We start from the raw sequence: 16,029 nt of genomic DNA, 5'->3' as shown, positions 1-16,029 counted from the left end.
TGCATGACCACCAGAGCGATACATATCGAGCTCCTTCCGACCATGAGCACAGACTCATTCCTTATGGCCTTCCGAAGATTCACATCACGGAAAGGAAAACCGTCTACATTGTTGTCTGATCACGGGACAAACTTCAAAGGTGGAGAAAGAGAGCTGAGAGAGAGCTTCCAAGCTATGGGCCCAGAACTTAAGACCCACCTCGCTCCATCCCAGATTGACTTCCAGTTTAATCCCCCGAACGCACCCCACTTCGGTGGAACCTGGGAACGAGAAGTACGTTCTATAAAGACAGCCCTGTACGTTGTGCTTGGGGCCCAGACTGTGGCGGAGGAAGTCCTAATGACAGTCCTCACGGAGATCGAGGGAGTATTGAACTCAAAACCCCTCGGTTACGTCTCAAGTGACGTAGCAGATGTCGACCCAGTCACCCCCAACACACTCTTAATGGGGCGGCTGGACCCCGCGCTACCCCAGACAATGTACAGGCCTGAAGAAGCGAACAGCCGAAGAATGTGGAGGTACAGTCAAGTACTAGCTGACAAGTTTTGGAGCAGCTTCCTACTCCACTACCTACCGTCTCTACAGACCCGCCAGAAGTGGGTAAAAGAGAGAGACAATTTGACAGAAGGAACAGTCGTCATGATTATCGACCAGTCACTACCCAGAGCTATGTGGCCGGCTGGCCGCGTAAGCAAAGTGATCACCGGTGCCGATGGCAAGGTCCGAGCAGCTGAAGTACTCGTCCAAGGGCGCACTTACACACGACCCGTGGCGAGGCTAATAGAACTGCCCCGACTCCCAGATACTATCGATGATGACCATGACCCCATGACTTTGTGAGTTGACTGACCCTTACAGCGGACCTTGAGTGGTAGACAGTGCGGTTAATCTGTCTCTGCTTAGCTAATTAGGTGGGACTAATTAGGGGGCGGCTGTTGTGAAGGATCAGATTAAACCGAATATATATATTTATTTATGGATATATATTTAATAGTATTTGTATATCGTTTGATATCCCCTGTATATTCCTTGTACAATATGCACTGAATATCCCTTTAGTCTACTAAACAGCCCATAATAGTTTCATTCTACCATTGGACGAGAACCTGGCGCCAGCAGCCATACCCCTAGGTTCAAGTTCAATCGTGCCGCCCAACATGTCGTGGCAAGCCCGGTTCCGCGTAGGAATACGTCTGGCGAAATACGAATGGTACTATTTGTTCACAGCGCATATATATATGGCGCAAGTAAAGTAGAACTTTCTTTTAGTCCATTAGTTCTTTACCCTCCAACCGAGTAACAGACGCGAAGCCTCACCCACGACGCATGTGTGGTGCAGTAAGGCCTACTTGGCCTCAGAATAGGCATTGAGATATCGTGTGGATTAATAGTTGAATTGTCATAGTTTGGCACTATACCGTCGAGTTGGACGTATTCTATTAAGCTAATAATAGTCTATTTATGTATGGTGCATCGTCGGTTAGAGTTATAAAGTGAGCAGCACCCCCATCGTTCCTGACGTTATCTGGAGTCTTAACCAGGCTGGGCAGACCACTAGTGGTGCTTGCATCCGAGGAGCTCCGGGCCAGGACGAGGAGACCTGTACATTGGATTACTCTACCCGGACGACGGCGAGCCTTCCACGGCTTGGATTATGCTTTGGGTGCTTTGATTATTCCATGGATAACGGCCAACACTGCTGAGTGTTGGAACTACCCCCCGGAGAGGAGTCCAGGTGAGACGGCGCTCTACACCAGTGAGGTCGCCTCACGTCTCTCCGTTGTGGACCGGCAGCTACCGTCCACCAGAGGGTCCAGCTGTATTCATCTGCGGACCGAGGTTCTGTGGGCACCGTGTTCAAGACTTTGAATTCTCCCAAGAAATCGTCGGCCAGATGGGATACCGCCAGCGGCTTCTCTAACCCCCCCCTCCCACTGTCTTACAACCAGCGGGACCCCCCCCCCCCTTAGTGTATCCAGCTATAATCATTTAAGTACCATCGCTATAGTTCCCTAAAGAACCGGGTTGTATACTTACTCCCTGCGTAACCAGAGAGTGGACATTCAATGTTGATTTACCTACGAATACTCATTTGCCATACAAGTGCATTTCAAATCATAAGTGTAAACAAGTGAACGTTGTATATACCTTTTGCTATATTAAATATTCGATTTGTACATTTGTGTGGACTTCGTTTCATCAGGTGGGAAAGTGTTCATCATATCTATATCATGTACTGGATGGCCAGAAGTTAAAGTACAAGAGGTAGTGGTTTAATACCATACTTAACAATACAGTCAGGGAATTGTACCCCTCAGTTACAATTATTATTATTATTATTATTATTATTATTTATTATTGTGTGCTACTGACAACCTACATACTGCAGTATGGTGTTCCATGTTCATGAATAGTGCAATGCAAAAGATGTTTAACTCAAAGGTGGAACATACCTGCACTATGGCATCTGGAAGGCCTGCAGTCGTGTCCTGCAGGGTGTCCTTCAGAGTGCTTCAGCACTTCAAGTGTGGGTAGTAAAGTTTAAATCCAGTAAAGAAATCCAGCTTTTGCTGTTTGGCTGGTGCACCTCCGAGTCCTGTAGAAGTCGATGCTTCGGCTTCTATCCGTTTGGTCGTGCTGTGCTGTATATTCCAGATGCGGTAGACAGTATTTTGTTTCCTCCGCATGTTTTTTTCACCCGGCTTAGCTGACACAAACGTTAAGTAGTAGACTAGTGATTGAACTTCCAGTGCAAGAAAGCGTTACCAGCGTGAGCGTCTCCCTGCTAGCTCGCTATAGTTTAGGTCAGTCTGATAATAACAATAACAGCCGCACCCACCAGCATGGTACAACTCCGTGAGGTTGCGTGCTGTGACGTCACTCCCCAATACAAGGAAAAACAGCTTCAAACGTATTTTTGACTGTCGAAAACGAAAGAAAATACTGCATTCCGCCTGCATTATGATGAGATAGTAACGAAATAGTAACGCACAGCCACTTGGACAAGTAACTGCAATCAGATTACTGGCTTGTAAAGATTAACGCGTTAGATTACTATTTTCCGGGAAAAGTAATCAGATTACAGTAACGCGTTACTTAGTAACGCGTTAGTGGCATCACTGGTCGTGTTACTTCACAGTACAACTACGTGAGTCCTCTGCTGTGGTTGTGAGTATCCTTTATTAGCTTAACTCCGTAGCAACATCACACAGGTGTATCTCTCTGGATCTGGTATATCCAGTAGCAGAAACGCATCCCGTAGGTGCTCTTTGAGAGTGGTTTTGAATGTGGGTAGGGAATAGGATTCACATTTTTTTACGGCTGTGGGTAGGGCGTTCAACATTGTTGTGGCATAATTGCTAAACGTGTTTAGTCCCTTGTTTGTATGATAACAAGCCTTTTAGTTCATGGTGCAAAAAACTAAAAGAGCCAGGTGTGTGTTTTTGCAACGTATGCCACAGGAAAAAATTACAGTGTGGCAGTAATGGGAAAAGGGTGCTAGCTCGCCATCAATCAGAAGCTAGCCACAAGACTTGCATTCACGCTCTCCAGCACACAGCCTCCCTGCCTGGCGCAACAACCACAACAGTAGGGTCTATAGTCACAGTCAGCACAGTAGGCTCTACAAGCTGGCTCCCTTAAAACGCTAACGCTGTTAAAATAAGAATATGACTTGGCCTGAAAAAAAGTCAGGAGATTTTTCTTTGCTTTAATCCCTGTGTTCTACAGTAGGACTTACTACTATGATACCCATTAAAACAAGTAATTCGAATAATAGAAGCCTACTTTGCTGGTACGATTAATTTCAAACGTATACAGTGCATGCGTGTGTGTGCTTTTGTGTGTGCAGTTGGGAGAGGGAGGGGGTTGCTCGAGTTGAAGGGCTGAGAGGTGTGGGGTTTAAGAACACCTACCAGAACACCAATACATCCAGATATAGTCGTATTTATTATTATGATAATTATTTAATTTCCGAGGATGTCTGTAGAGTCTAACTGAACACAATCCCCAAGGATTTCTCCCAAATTAAGCTGTTAAAAACACTGGCGCACACCAGTCTGTCCGACTTACGACTGCCTTTTCGTGTTTGTGAATCCTGTTCATAGCTACGAACGAATCTATGAAAACAAGCCGTTCGAGAATGCCAAAAAAGTTTGTAAGTCGAGTTACAAAGAAATGTGTTGGTAACTTTCTTGTAAGTCCGTTCAAGAATGAGGTCCATTGTCTGTAGGTGGCACCCACTCGAGTTATAGCAAAAGTCGGAGGTGTAGAGGGTGAACAGGAAGGGTGACAGCACAGTACATCTGACTGACTGCCCTGCAGTCTGACATATTGTAGTCTGTTGTAATCGCTCAGGGAAACGTATTATAGCCTTGTAAAGTCAGAGCCCCATTCATTGCCTATGGAGTAGCTCCAGATTTTATATCCCAATGACATCACCGAATGGTGGGTTGTCTCTCACATTCCTCTTTCTAGGTGAAGGCTTGAGCGCCAACCAAGATAGTTAAAACAAATAAACAATATTAATATAACATGTCTGAAAAGGAGTAGGAAGAAGTATTTAATCCTACCACTTCTCTACTACTTAGTGATTGTGAATATACATTGTTTTAAGTCACAATACATATATACATACATACACACATCTACACGTAAATCCACTATTCTTTATACATTTAAATGTATACCCACAATAGTAAAGTGAATAAATAAATAATAATCTATGTAAACACCTGGTTTGAACCTGGTAAACTGGTTCATGTTTGTACCTCTGGAAAATCATGTCCTTATAGCTCTTTTTAAACTGGTTCATGTTTGTACCTGATGAAAATTATGTCCTTAAAGCTTGTTTAATAAAAAGATGAAATTAGCACAGCGTTCATACTCCTTTACCACTGCATTTATTTACACAGCGATTAGCTAATGCAGTGTACTAGCGCCAGATACAGTTACACAAGAGCAATGGCCATAATATCCAGGAATGGGCCCTGGAGTCTTAAGGCGAGCACAGAAAGACTCAGAAGAAGCTTCTATCCCCAGGCCATCAGGCTGCTAAACGAACAATAAACACTATGCAACAACCATCAAATGCACACAGCACACACACCCACACGCACACACTCACTTAAACAAACAACACACTGCAGCACCCACTCTCCACACTTTAGATCACACAAACACACTTTATATTTATTGATAAAGGATTTGCACTACAACTCGTACACCTACTGTAAATTGTACCTAAATTGCACCTCATCCTATTTCTGCCTTGCACTATATAGTATTGTATATTAGTACACTACACAGTATTGTATATTATATGGTAACTCAGTTACGTCTACTCTGCATCGAACATTGTACATATGTCTATACTGAACACTGTGACCTCATTTTTTTTACTTCTAATTTACATGCTATACTATGTTATTTTATTTCATACTTATCTTGTCTTGCACAGTCTCTGGAGCGTAACAGTAAGAAGCATTTTGTATAAAAGTATTCTGTACTTCTGTATGACAACTATTAAAGAAACTTGAAACTTTTATTTTATTAAGAGATCATAAAAGCTCCATAGTAGCCATTTAGAGAGACCTCTTATAGAAGGCTTTGGATGCTAAGGACACTAGTACTCGCTACGCACTTCAATCTGTCTCTGCCCTCTTGTTTTATAGCATATATAAAAGATCTTATCGAACGCTGGCTTCCTTGCCTCATGGCACATATGTTCTGGTCCTTTTGTAAGCGGCGGTGCTGGAAGACACTGTAGAGGCTGTTCTCCATTATTTCCGTCTCTTTAAATCACTGCTTAAAGCAATGTCACATGCTTATGATATCATTCCTTCGCTCTGTGGATCAGCGGTTCCCATACTGTAGGGACGTGCCCCCCTTCGATGGCCCCAGGGGACCTACTGGGAGGGGGGGGGGGGTATATGGGGAGATGAGATGGAGGGTGAAACAAGACGTTCTCTCATATAGTTCTATGGTTGTTCCTACTAGTCTAGTGGACGTTGTTCTCTCATATAGTTCTATGGTTGTTCCTACTAGTCTAGTGGATGTTGGTCCCTCATATAGTTCTATGGTTGTTCCTATTACCGTACTTTTCGGACTATAAGCCGCGGCTTTCCCCCCCATTTTTCGACCCTGCGGCTTATATAACGGTGCAGCTTTTTTTTTTTTTTTTTTTTTTAATAATTTTTTAAACAAACACATAAACAAACATGACAACACACGATTAGATATACAAGCATTGTTAACAGTGCACATCAAATTAGGCGGCTACGTGGCGTAGTGGGCAAGGCGCTCGCCACGAAATCTGGAGACGCTGGGCTTGCCTGTTCGAGCCCAGCGCTCCACATTTGCTTTCAGTTTAGCTGGTCGTCTGTACTAATACACATTGGCCGTATTAGGGGGTGGGAAACTGATGGGTGGGGATCGGGCGTTGTGGACAGCGACTCCTACAGGTGGGTTGGTGCGCCTGCGCAGTGGAATCAGGAAGTGTCGGGGGCAGCGTGAGCCTCCCACGCGTTACTCCTCGCCACTGAGAGATCGAGCTGCGCAGGTGAAAAGATGCGACTGCTGTTACCTCAAGTACCGGAGGGGACTTGTGCTATGTATGACTTAGTTCACATTGCAGCCGGTTTGTGGGAGGCAAGAAACAGCGTTCGTGACAGGGGAGGGTTGAATTGGATGATACGAAAATGGGATGGGAGAAAAATATAGAAAATGGGAGAAAAAGTGGATAAAAAAAAAAAAAAAACAGTGCACATCAAATTAAATCACCATTTAAATAAATGTCTTATACAAGATATGCCCCTAATACCTGCTATCTATTCCCCTACACACATATGCTCTTGCTCGCACCCCCCACCCTGGACCCCCCAATGGATAATCCATCCATTCTCATTCGCTCTTAACCAGACACTACCATTATATGCTAGCTTTTATTTTCTCCACCACTTCTAACCACATTGTCAATTTGGATTCATTGAGACCCAAAATTCTTGCTGTAGATATTTCTAGATAAATCACATCGAGATATGTAAGAATCCAGACTGTAATACCAGATAAAACCAATCTCTTTAGCTGTGGATGTACTGCATACTCAAAAACATCATTCAGCAGTAATACAGAGGGGTGTACAGGTATATTCAGAGTTAAGAGATTTTAAGACCCATTCTGTTCAGTCTTATAGGAGTCAAGTATGTCCTATGGATATAGTTAAGATTGATTTGTTGATGGTCCGGGTTCCTTGATGCAAGTCGAACATTTGCCCAGGCTTCTTGCCACTCAAAATCTATTTTCAGGTCTGGTATATCCCTCCTCCAAATAGAGTCTAGGTGGAGGGTTTCATACGAGGCCGTTAGTAATTGATGATAAAAATCTGATACAAAACCTCTCGATGTCTCTCTTTCATAGAAAAATTTGTGGTATCTGTGGTGTGCAATTGGTATCCTTAATGGAACACCGTGAGACTTCAAACATAACAATAATTGTGCGTAAAAAAGATATGTGGAACCGGTGAGATAAAAAAAAAAATCTATTTCATCATAGCTACAAATACCCTGTTTGTTGAAAACATCTCCTAATGCAGGGGTGTCAAACTCATTTTCACAGAGGGCCACATCAGCATTATGGTTGCCCTCAAAGGGCCAAAGACCGTATAAATGTTAATGTAATGTAAAATAAATGTAGCTACACATTTACATATTGTTAAACATGGTGTTTCTGTATTTATTACTTATTCAAGTTATACATATTGCATATTCATTTCCATAAATGTAAAAATATATGTTAGCTTATGTTATTTTAACAAATAATTTTAGTTTATCAGAACCCCATATTACTCCACCAATCAATGATCAAACCATTCAAGTAAATAACAAAGAAGAATATCATCAAATACAAGCTATGACATTAAGTTTGTTCAAAACCTTTTTGTCAGTCAAGAGGGGCAGAACTAACAACTGTGAGCTGCAAAGAACACGTGGGACAGATGTAGCAGATGTTACAAAAACAAATGGCTGCACACAACCTTGCAGAGGCCATACATCCAACTAATGGAAGATAGTTTAATTAACTTTAATTAACAGATTGCAGAATGGGTACAGTACAGTACAGCTCAATACACACAATTGTTAAGGGGATGCAGACCAGAGAAAGACTTTTGACTTGTTTACATCAGGGTCCCCCATTTTCAATTCGTAATGAAATTGCTATTATGTGTCTGCATGAACACACAACTGTAACTGTACTCAAAAATAACAAAATAAGGGTTGTCTCAGTTCACAACTATATTGGTCAAGTTTTGGGTGGGACTTGTTTGCGTCCCTACAGCTTCTTATTCAATTGAGCGAGATGCTCGGTTATGTCACACAGCCAGTTTGCATCTGACAGTTCAGACAATATTTCTTCAACCCTTTGTTACCTATTCCGCCTGGATCTTTTTTGTATTTTGGGCTGTAAAATTGTCAAAGAATGTCTGAGGAGTAAGTGCTTTTGGCTTTTTTCCTTTGTTACCTCAGATGTTCAACATACATGTATGTGTAAGAATGTGTAATAACTAAGGCTGTCAAAGTTAAAGCTTTATTAACGCATTAACCCACAATTATTTTAACACTGCTATTTTTTAACCCAATATTAATGTAAAAAAATAATAAAAAAAAAAAAATGATCTGAGCTCTTGGGGGGCCACATCAAATGACGTGGCGGGCCGGATTTGGCCCGCGGGCCGTGAGTTTGACACCTATGTCCTAATGTATGTATACCTTGCTTTTCCCATCTAGGGAATCTTATAGATCGTTTTCTAATCAGGAGTGCATTGTTATTGAATAAGGGAGTATGATTATGCCATTTATGTGGGTTAGAATAATTTTTTTGTGTTTCACGCCATATCCGAATCGCATGTGTAATTATGGGGCCAAATTTCAGTTTGCATTGCTTAATTGATATTTTGGTGTATACTATGTCCTGCAGTCTCTGTGGTGCTACTATATTTACTTCTAAATTTCTCCAGGATACTGATGCTTGGGGTTCAAACCAGGTTGTCAGTGGTCTTAAAATGTACGCCTTAAAATAGTGCGGTGGATCTTTTTATACGTGGTGGTTTGTTATTCCAAATAAATGTATATGCGGAAGAGTGTAATTTTTTCCAGTAACCATCTGGAGGGGGTAACGGAAGCATTGAGCTGATAAAGTTGATTCTAGGTAAGACATCCATCTTAACTATTGAAACCCGTGCCTGTACTGAGTTTTTAAGTTTTGACCACCTGTCAAGGTCGTATTTTATTTTATTTTGGATTTCTATGTAATTGTGTTTCACCGTTTGGCTTATGGTAGGGAATACTTCAACTCCCAAGCATCTAAAGTGTTTAACCATTGGTATTTCTTCTGGAAGACTTGTATTCTTTGCAGGGGTGTTCAGTGGAAGGAAAGCCGACTTTGGCCAGTTTATTTTAAATCCCGATAGATCGCCAAAGTCATTAATCAACTTGAGAAGATGAGGCATTGCGGTGTTAGGGTTTTGCATGAACAGTATTACGTCGTCCGCATATAGACTAATTTTGTGTTGTGTGCCCTTGATTACGATTGGTTCTATGAGTTGGGATTGTCTTATATATTGTGCTAAAGGTTCTAGTGATAAATCGAATAGTCCGGGACTAAGAGGGCAACCCTGTCTAGAAGAGCGTGATACCGGAAATATTCCGGAGGTGATTATACATGTTGTAATCATGGCCGATGGGTCTTTGTATAATACTTTAATCATATCAATGAATCCTTTTCCTAACCCCATCCTTTCTAATAACGGTGCGGCTTATATGTGACTCGACGTGACTAATCCCGAAAATGTAAAAATCTAAATATTGCTTTTTTGACTGCATTGAAATGTTATTTATCTGTTCCCTTATTTGCTAAACTTGATACAACTTGTAAATGAGTTAATTCTTGTTATTTGTCCGACAGTATTGTGTCCCAATGCTAATTACATAATATGGTAATTAAACATTAAAACACCTGCGGCTTATAGTCCAGTGCAGCTTATATATATGTACACATCATTCAATTTAGCTGCTGCGGCTTATATTCAGGTGCGGCTTATAGTGCGAAAAGTACGGTAGTCTAGTGGACGTTGTTCCCTCATATAGTTCTATGGTTGTTCCTACTAGTCTAGTGGATGTTGTTCTCTCATATAGTTCTATGGTTGTTCCTACTACTAGTCTAGTGGACGTTGTTCCCTCATATAGTTCTATGGTTGTTCCTACTAGTCTAGTGGACGTTGTTCCCTCATATAGTTCTATGGTTGTTCCTACTAGTCTAGTGGACGTTGTTCCCTCATATAGTTCTATGGTTGTTCCTACTAGTCTAGTGGCCTGCTGCCACAGCGCTAACACAGTGTGAAGAGAGGTCTGGCTAGCCAGACTATCAGTGGAACGAAATCTATTCCGGTTTAAATACAATGTGTAGAGCTGTAAACAAACACTGTCACTTGGTTGCCGTCACACAAAATCGGTTATATCACCTGCAGTAGCGAGCTAGCTGGCTGACGCTACGTTAGCTATCCAACCAGGGAGAGAAAACCATCTGAAAATAAAAATATTTATATATATTTATATATATATTTTTTTTATTTATATAAATATAATATAAAAAAAAAATTGACACCAGGAGCTGAAAGAAAATCTGATACAGCCATGACATGTGTTCCAGGTAATGTTGGCATCGCTCACGTTACAAAGACGAGCAACAGTATGACTAGGCTACATATCTACTGAGGTCACAGCGATTCTGCCTTCAAAACAAAAACAAAAGTCCCAAGGAACATGAGGTACATCAGGAATCAGCCATGAGACCGAACAGGAAGAGCTTCTTCCCCCCTCAGCTGTCACCTTACTGAACGGCCAACCTCATTTTGTTGTACTCTGTACTTGTACTTGTGCAATGACAATACATTGAGTCTAATCTCTTAATCTGTAATCTCTAAGGGCCACTCTAAATTGTTAGTAATGGAAGAACGAAGTGGCTGGGAGGTCAGAGGTCAGATCCTGGAATGAGCGGAAACCGGTTTCATTGGATATATACTTGAACAACTTTTTTCCCCCTTCATTATCAAAAATAAACAGGCCTCCGTCCTCTGAGTAGTTGGTTGTTGTTAACCGCGGGGGAGTTGAGATGCCGCGGGCGTTGAATAGCGCATGATTTCCGGGCGCTGCGCCAAGTCTGAACTGCATAAACCACAGCTCACACTGTCTGATAGAGATGCTGGTGTAGCTGATATCCTGGAGTCTCACTGGGGAGTGGGGACACTAACTCTAAAGCACACCAGGACACCACAGCCTGGGGTCAAACCAATTAATAAAAGGTCTATATTAAGAGGACCAAAATTATCATTTCAAATTTGGGACTGCCAACCCCCCCCCCCCCCCCCCCCCCCCCCCACTTGGGCCAGTACTTTGGCATATACTTTGAGATCATCACACAGAAATTGTATGGGTCTGTAGCTGCTGCAATCAGTGGATTTGTATCTTAATAAGAGATAAGAGCCGTATTGGAAAATCCCTGGAAGATCCGCTCTGCTCTATCCAATTTTTGTTTCATTCATGGTAATGCAATGCCATGCAATTTGATAATTACTTTGCCAATCTGTCAATTATTTAAAGGAACACTCCAACATTTTGGGAAATTAGCTTATTTAACATCTTCCCTGGAGTTAGACAAGAAGATACATACCTTTGTCGTCTCTGTGCGTGCATTAGGCATCGGGAACGCCTGCACCGTTAGCCTAGCTTAGCGTCATTCACTGGAAGTAGGTTACACATTTAGCCTAGTTCCCAACAGTCACGACAGTAATTTATTAATTTATAAATATTTATTTAAGTCATTTATCGATTAGTGTGAAGTCTAGCTAGAAAGTAGAAAGTAGCACTGGTGACGTGAAATCACTGCGCCCAGACAGCAGTGGTTCGGCAAAAAAGAATTCCGAGTATATCTGCTTAGAAAACGGAAATGTCTAATTCAATAATTTTTTATTTCTCCACGTGGTAAATACACAGGTCACAACATGTTTACAGGAAGGTTTTGGAGTTGTATTTCGATTGTATTTGGAGTGTATTTCGTGACTGTTGGGAACTAGGCTAAATGTGTAACCTACTTCCAGTGAATGACGCTAAGCTAGGCTAACGGTGCAGGCGTTCCCGATGCCTAATGCACGCACAGAGACGACAAAGGTATGTATCTTCTTGTCTAACTCCAGGGAAGATGTTAAATAAGATAATTTCCCAAAATGTTGGAATGTTCCTTTAACAATCAATATTTCCAGTAACATGAGAGAAAATAAATGTAATCATATGCCATACGTTGGGGGCATGGATTATAGATAGTAAATCCCACCAGCAGTCACTGAAGTTGGGTTATGGCTTGTTGGGGGCACATCGGGGGCCATGTTGAATGTTGTTATTATCTCTCCTCTTGCTGTGTGTTTTCTGCCTTGTCACTCGTTAATCCTAACTATCCTTTCTCTTGGTCTAATCTCCCGTCACCCATCAGTTTGGACCCAGAATGTGATCCACTCTGCATGCTGCTGCTCATCGATTTCCTGTCACTGCGCGCCAGAGAGTATCGCTCCCTCCTCCGCTTGTACCAGGACTGGGAGGTACTGTGTGTGCATTTATTAAACATGAGAGATGAGTCTTGTGGTGTTAGGTCCTGCCAACACTGTCTGCTATCTTACATGTCTGGGTTTGTCTTCTGGGTCTCAGGTGCACAGGAATCTGTCCCAGCTGCCCAACTTTGCTTTCTCCGTGGCTCTGAGTCACTTTCATCTGAGCCAACAAGAGGAGATGGAGCCTGAGGCCAGGGTCAGCCAGAGACTCAAGGCTGACCTGCTGCTGCAGAACGCTCTCATAATGTTCCCTGGAGGTTAGACACACACACACACACACACACACACGCACACGCGCACACACACACACCACTGCTGCAGAGCGTTCTGATCATGTTCCTTGGAGGTTAGACAGAACGTTCGGATAATGTAATGTTCCCTGGAGGTTAGATAGAATGGACCTCATGCACCAACGGACTTACGACAAAAGTTAGGAGCAAATTTCATCATAGCTCCACTTACAACCTTTTCGGGACGATTTTGCCATGCACTAACGGTTCCTTCTTGGGAATTTGCTCATAGCTAAGAGCAGGAGTGTAGAAGAGCGGTCATAAGTCGGACAGACTGGTGTGCGTCGTGTTCTTAACCTGTTCCACCCGTGGAATATTTTTGCCTAAAATATATACCTAGGTAAATGGAATATTGCTCCACTTCTACAAGGCCATTTGCATATTCTTGGTATCTAGGGACATCTATGGACCTCAGGGAATGTATTCACAGTGTCAGAAATATTGGAGAATATGAATTATGATTTTTTTTGCATCTTTGACAGTGAATAACACCATGATAATAATGACCAAACTTAAAAAACTGCCACTGATCTTGTTCAGTACCCTCTTGAGATCATGTGTAAAAAAAATCAAAGGAAATTAATAAAGGGAAGATGATTAAACCGAAGGTTCTGTAGATACAGTACTGAATTCTCCCATCCGGACCAATGCAATTTGAAATATTATTATAGAATATAGAATATGATGCTTATAAATTACCTTATTATAGCCAATTCGCACATTTATATATATACATATATTATCTTTCAAATGCCCAAGTTCAATTTGGATTTAGTATCACCAGGCATGCATAAGAACAGATAATGAAATCTACTGTAATCTACTGTACTTTTTAATTTCCCCCACAGTGCAACCGTTTTGAAACTAATTTCAGATCTAATTGTTCCTACATGTTAACAATAGGGAAGAGAAACTAACTGCGTTAAAAAAATTGTCAAAAACTTTACCTTTTGTGGCTTATTATCCCGAATAATAACAGTTATTAAATAATTCATACAGAGCTCTGAACCTTGAACCCCATATAATCTTCCAGGAAGTGTAGTTCGGAAAAATGTCAGCGCTGATCGACAGATATGCACCCCCTCTACAAAATGGCAGCAAAAAGACTACAATTCCCACGGTTCAAAATTTCCAAAATGGTCGCCCTCGCGATTAGACTTCATAAAATTGAAAAGTTAAATCTATCTAAAAGCACTTTTAACCTATTGCTAAACTAACATATTGATGACAATATGCATTCTACATGCTTTTGTGACATGTTAGTGATGTTAATACTTGAAAACGTTTGATATTAAAATCGCAAAATTTATGCAACACTCTATTTATGACCAGATGTAATTTTGGGGGTCGGTACCGGTCTCGTCGGGTGGAACAGGTTAAGGGCTTTATTTGGGAGGAATCATGGTGATTGCGTTCACATCGATTCTACAGACATCCTCAGAATTAAATAATTATAATAATAATAAATACGACAGTCTTTGTCTTATTAAAAATTACATTTTACATTTACAGTCATGCCTCAAGAGGCATCGTGATGTCCGGAAATAAATAAAAGCACTACAGTGTTTCCCACAGGATTTTGTGAGACTGTGGTGGGTGAACCTTGGACCCTCTAGGGGTGTCCGGGGGCATGCTCCCCCGTAAAAAGAAATTGTACATTTTAAAGTTAAATGCATCAATCTGGTGCACTTTGAGAGCAAAATAAAGAGGCTAGATCTATGATGAACTTTGTGCTCAAAACACAAAATCGACTAGACTCGAGCATACATTTGAGCCATCAAAGAAATTAAGCAAAAGTGGTTACCTGTGTTGACGTTTATTTCTTTAGAAAATATATACTGGATTACTATTACGACTACTACCACTGCCAATACTACTGATACATCCCTATTGGCAAACTTTATATCTAGAGAAAAAAATTTACCGTAATTTTCGCACTATAGACTACTGCAACACTTCCGGGATTCTGAAATCGAGGAGGAGAGAGCGGGGGGGGGGGGGGGCAAATGAATGAATGTGGATGAGTGCCCTGATGTAAGTGGTTGCAGATACGGCTGTGGGGGTGCTGGAGACATGATCGAATAGTCTTGTATGCACCTGAATCTCCTGAACACGGCGCAAGCCATTCCTAATCGATCAGAACTAAATCGGCAGCGAAAAGCCAGTTTTTAAGAAGCTAATCCCCATGCACATGCGCAGATTGCCCACGGATTGTGAAGCAACGCACACGCGCCCTGGACTGTTCCATCAGAGGGGGGAGCTTCGTGGCCAGTGTGAGTGGCTACAGACCACTGCACTTAAATATAAACATTAGTCTACCTGGAGACTCAATGAGGTAATTGTAGATGTCGCCATAATCTCATTTAGTGGGATCATTGTTTCATTATCCTGTTCGGCTGAAAGGACACTGGCCATGAAGCTCCCCCCTCTGAAGGAACAGTCCAGGGCGCGTGTGTGTTGCGTCACAATCCGTGGGCAATCTGCGCATGTGCATGGGGATTAGCTGCTTAAAAACGGGCTTTTCGCTGCCGATTTAGTTCTGATCGATTAGGAATGGCTCGCGCCGTGTTCAGGAGATTCAGGCGCATACAAGTCTATTCGATCATGTCTCCAGCCCCCCCACAGCCGTATCTGCAACCACTTACATCAGGGCTCTCATCCACATTCATTCATTTGCCCCCCCCCCGCACTCTCCTCCCCGATTTCAATGTAACACGGAAGTGTAGTGGTTTATAAGCCGCACCTGAATATAAGCCGCAGCAGCTAAATTGAATGATGTGTACATATATAAGCCGCACTGGACTATAAGCCGCAGGTGTTTTAATGTTTAATTACCATATGTAATTAGCATTGGGACACAATACTGTCGGACAAATAACAAGAATTAACTAATTTACAAGTTGTATTAAGTTTAGCAAACGGATAAATAACATTTCAATGCAGTCAAAAAAGCAATATTTCGATTTTAAAATCTCCGGGTTTGGTCACGTCGAGTCACATATAAGCCGCACCGTTATATAAGCCGCAGGGTCGAAAAATGGGGGGGAAAAGGCGCGGCTTATAGTCCGAAAATTACAGTATATA

The 16,029-nt window shown here is 41.9% G+C and overlaps 1 protein-coding gene across 1 annotated transcript in view; it reads left to right on the top strand.

Annotated features, from left to right (window-relative positions):
* The window catches only part of tcf25 (TCF25 ribosome quality control complex subunit), a gene marked incomplete at its 3' end in the record, with an annotated part of 93,238 nt that overhangs the window by 53,982 nt on the left and 23,227 nt on the right, over positions 1 to 16,029 (top strand). Inside the window, exons 11-12 of the mRNA XM_084308656.1 lie at positions 12,541 to 12,646; positions 12,753 to 12,912. Of these exons, the coding sequence (XP_084164782.1) occupies positions 12,541 to 12,646; positions 12,753 to 12,912 (266 nt within the window). The remainder of the gene's footprint in view (positions 1 to 12,540; positions 12,647 to 12,752; positions 12,913 to 16,029) is intronic.

Source organism: Notolepis coatsorum (assembly GCF_963971535.1).
Source record: "Notolepis coatsorum genome assembly, chromosome: 2".
NCBI classification, from domain to species: domain Eukaryota; kingdom Metazoa; phylum Chordata; class Actinopteri; order Aulopiformes; family Paralepididae; genus Notolepis; species Notolepis coatsorum.
Note: the sequence above shows the minus strand (reverse complement) of the source record. Positions and strands in the feature narration are given on the sequence as shown.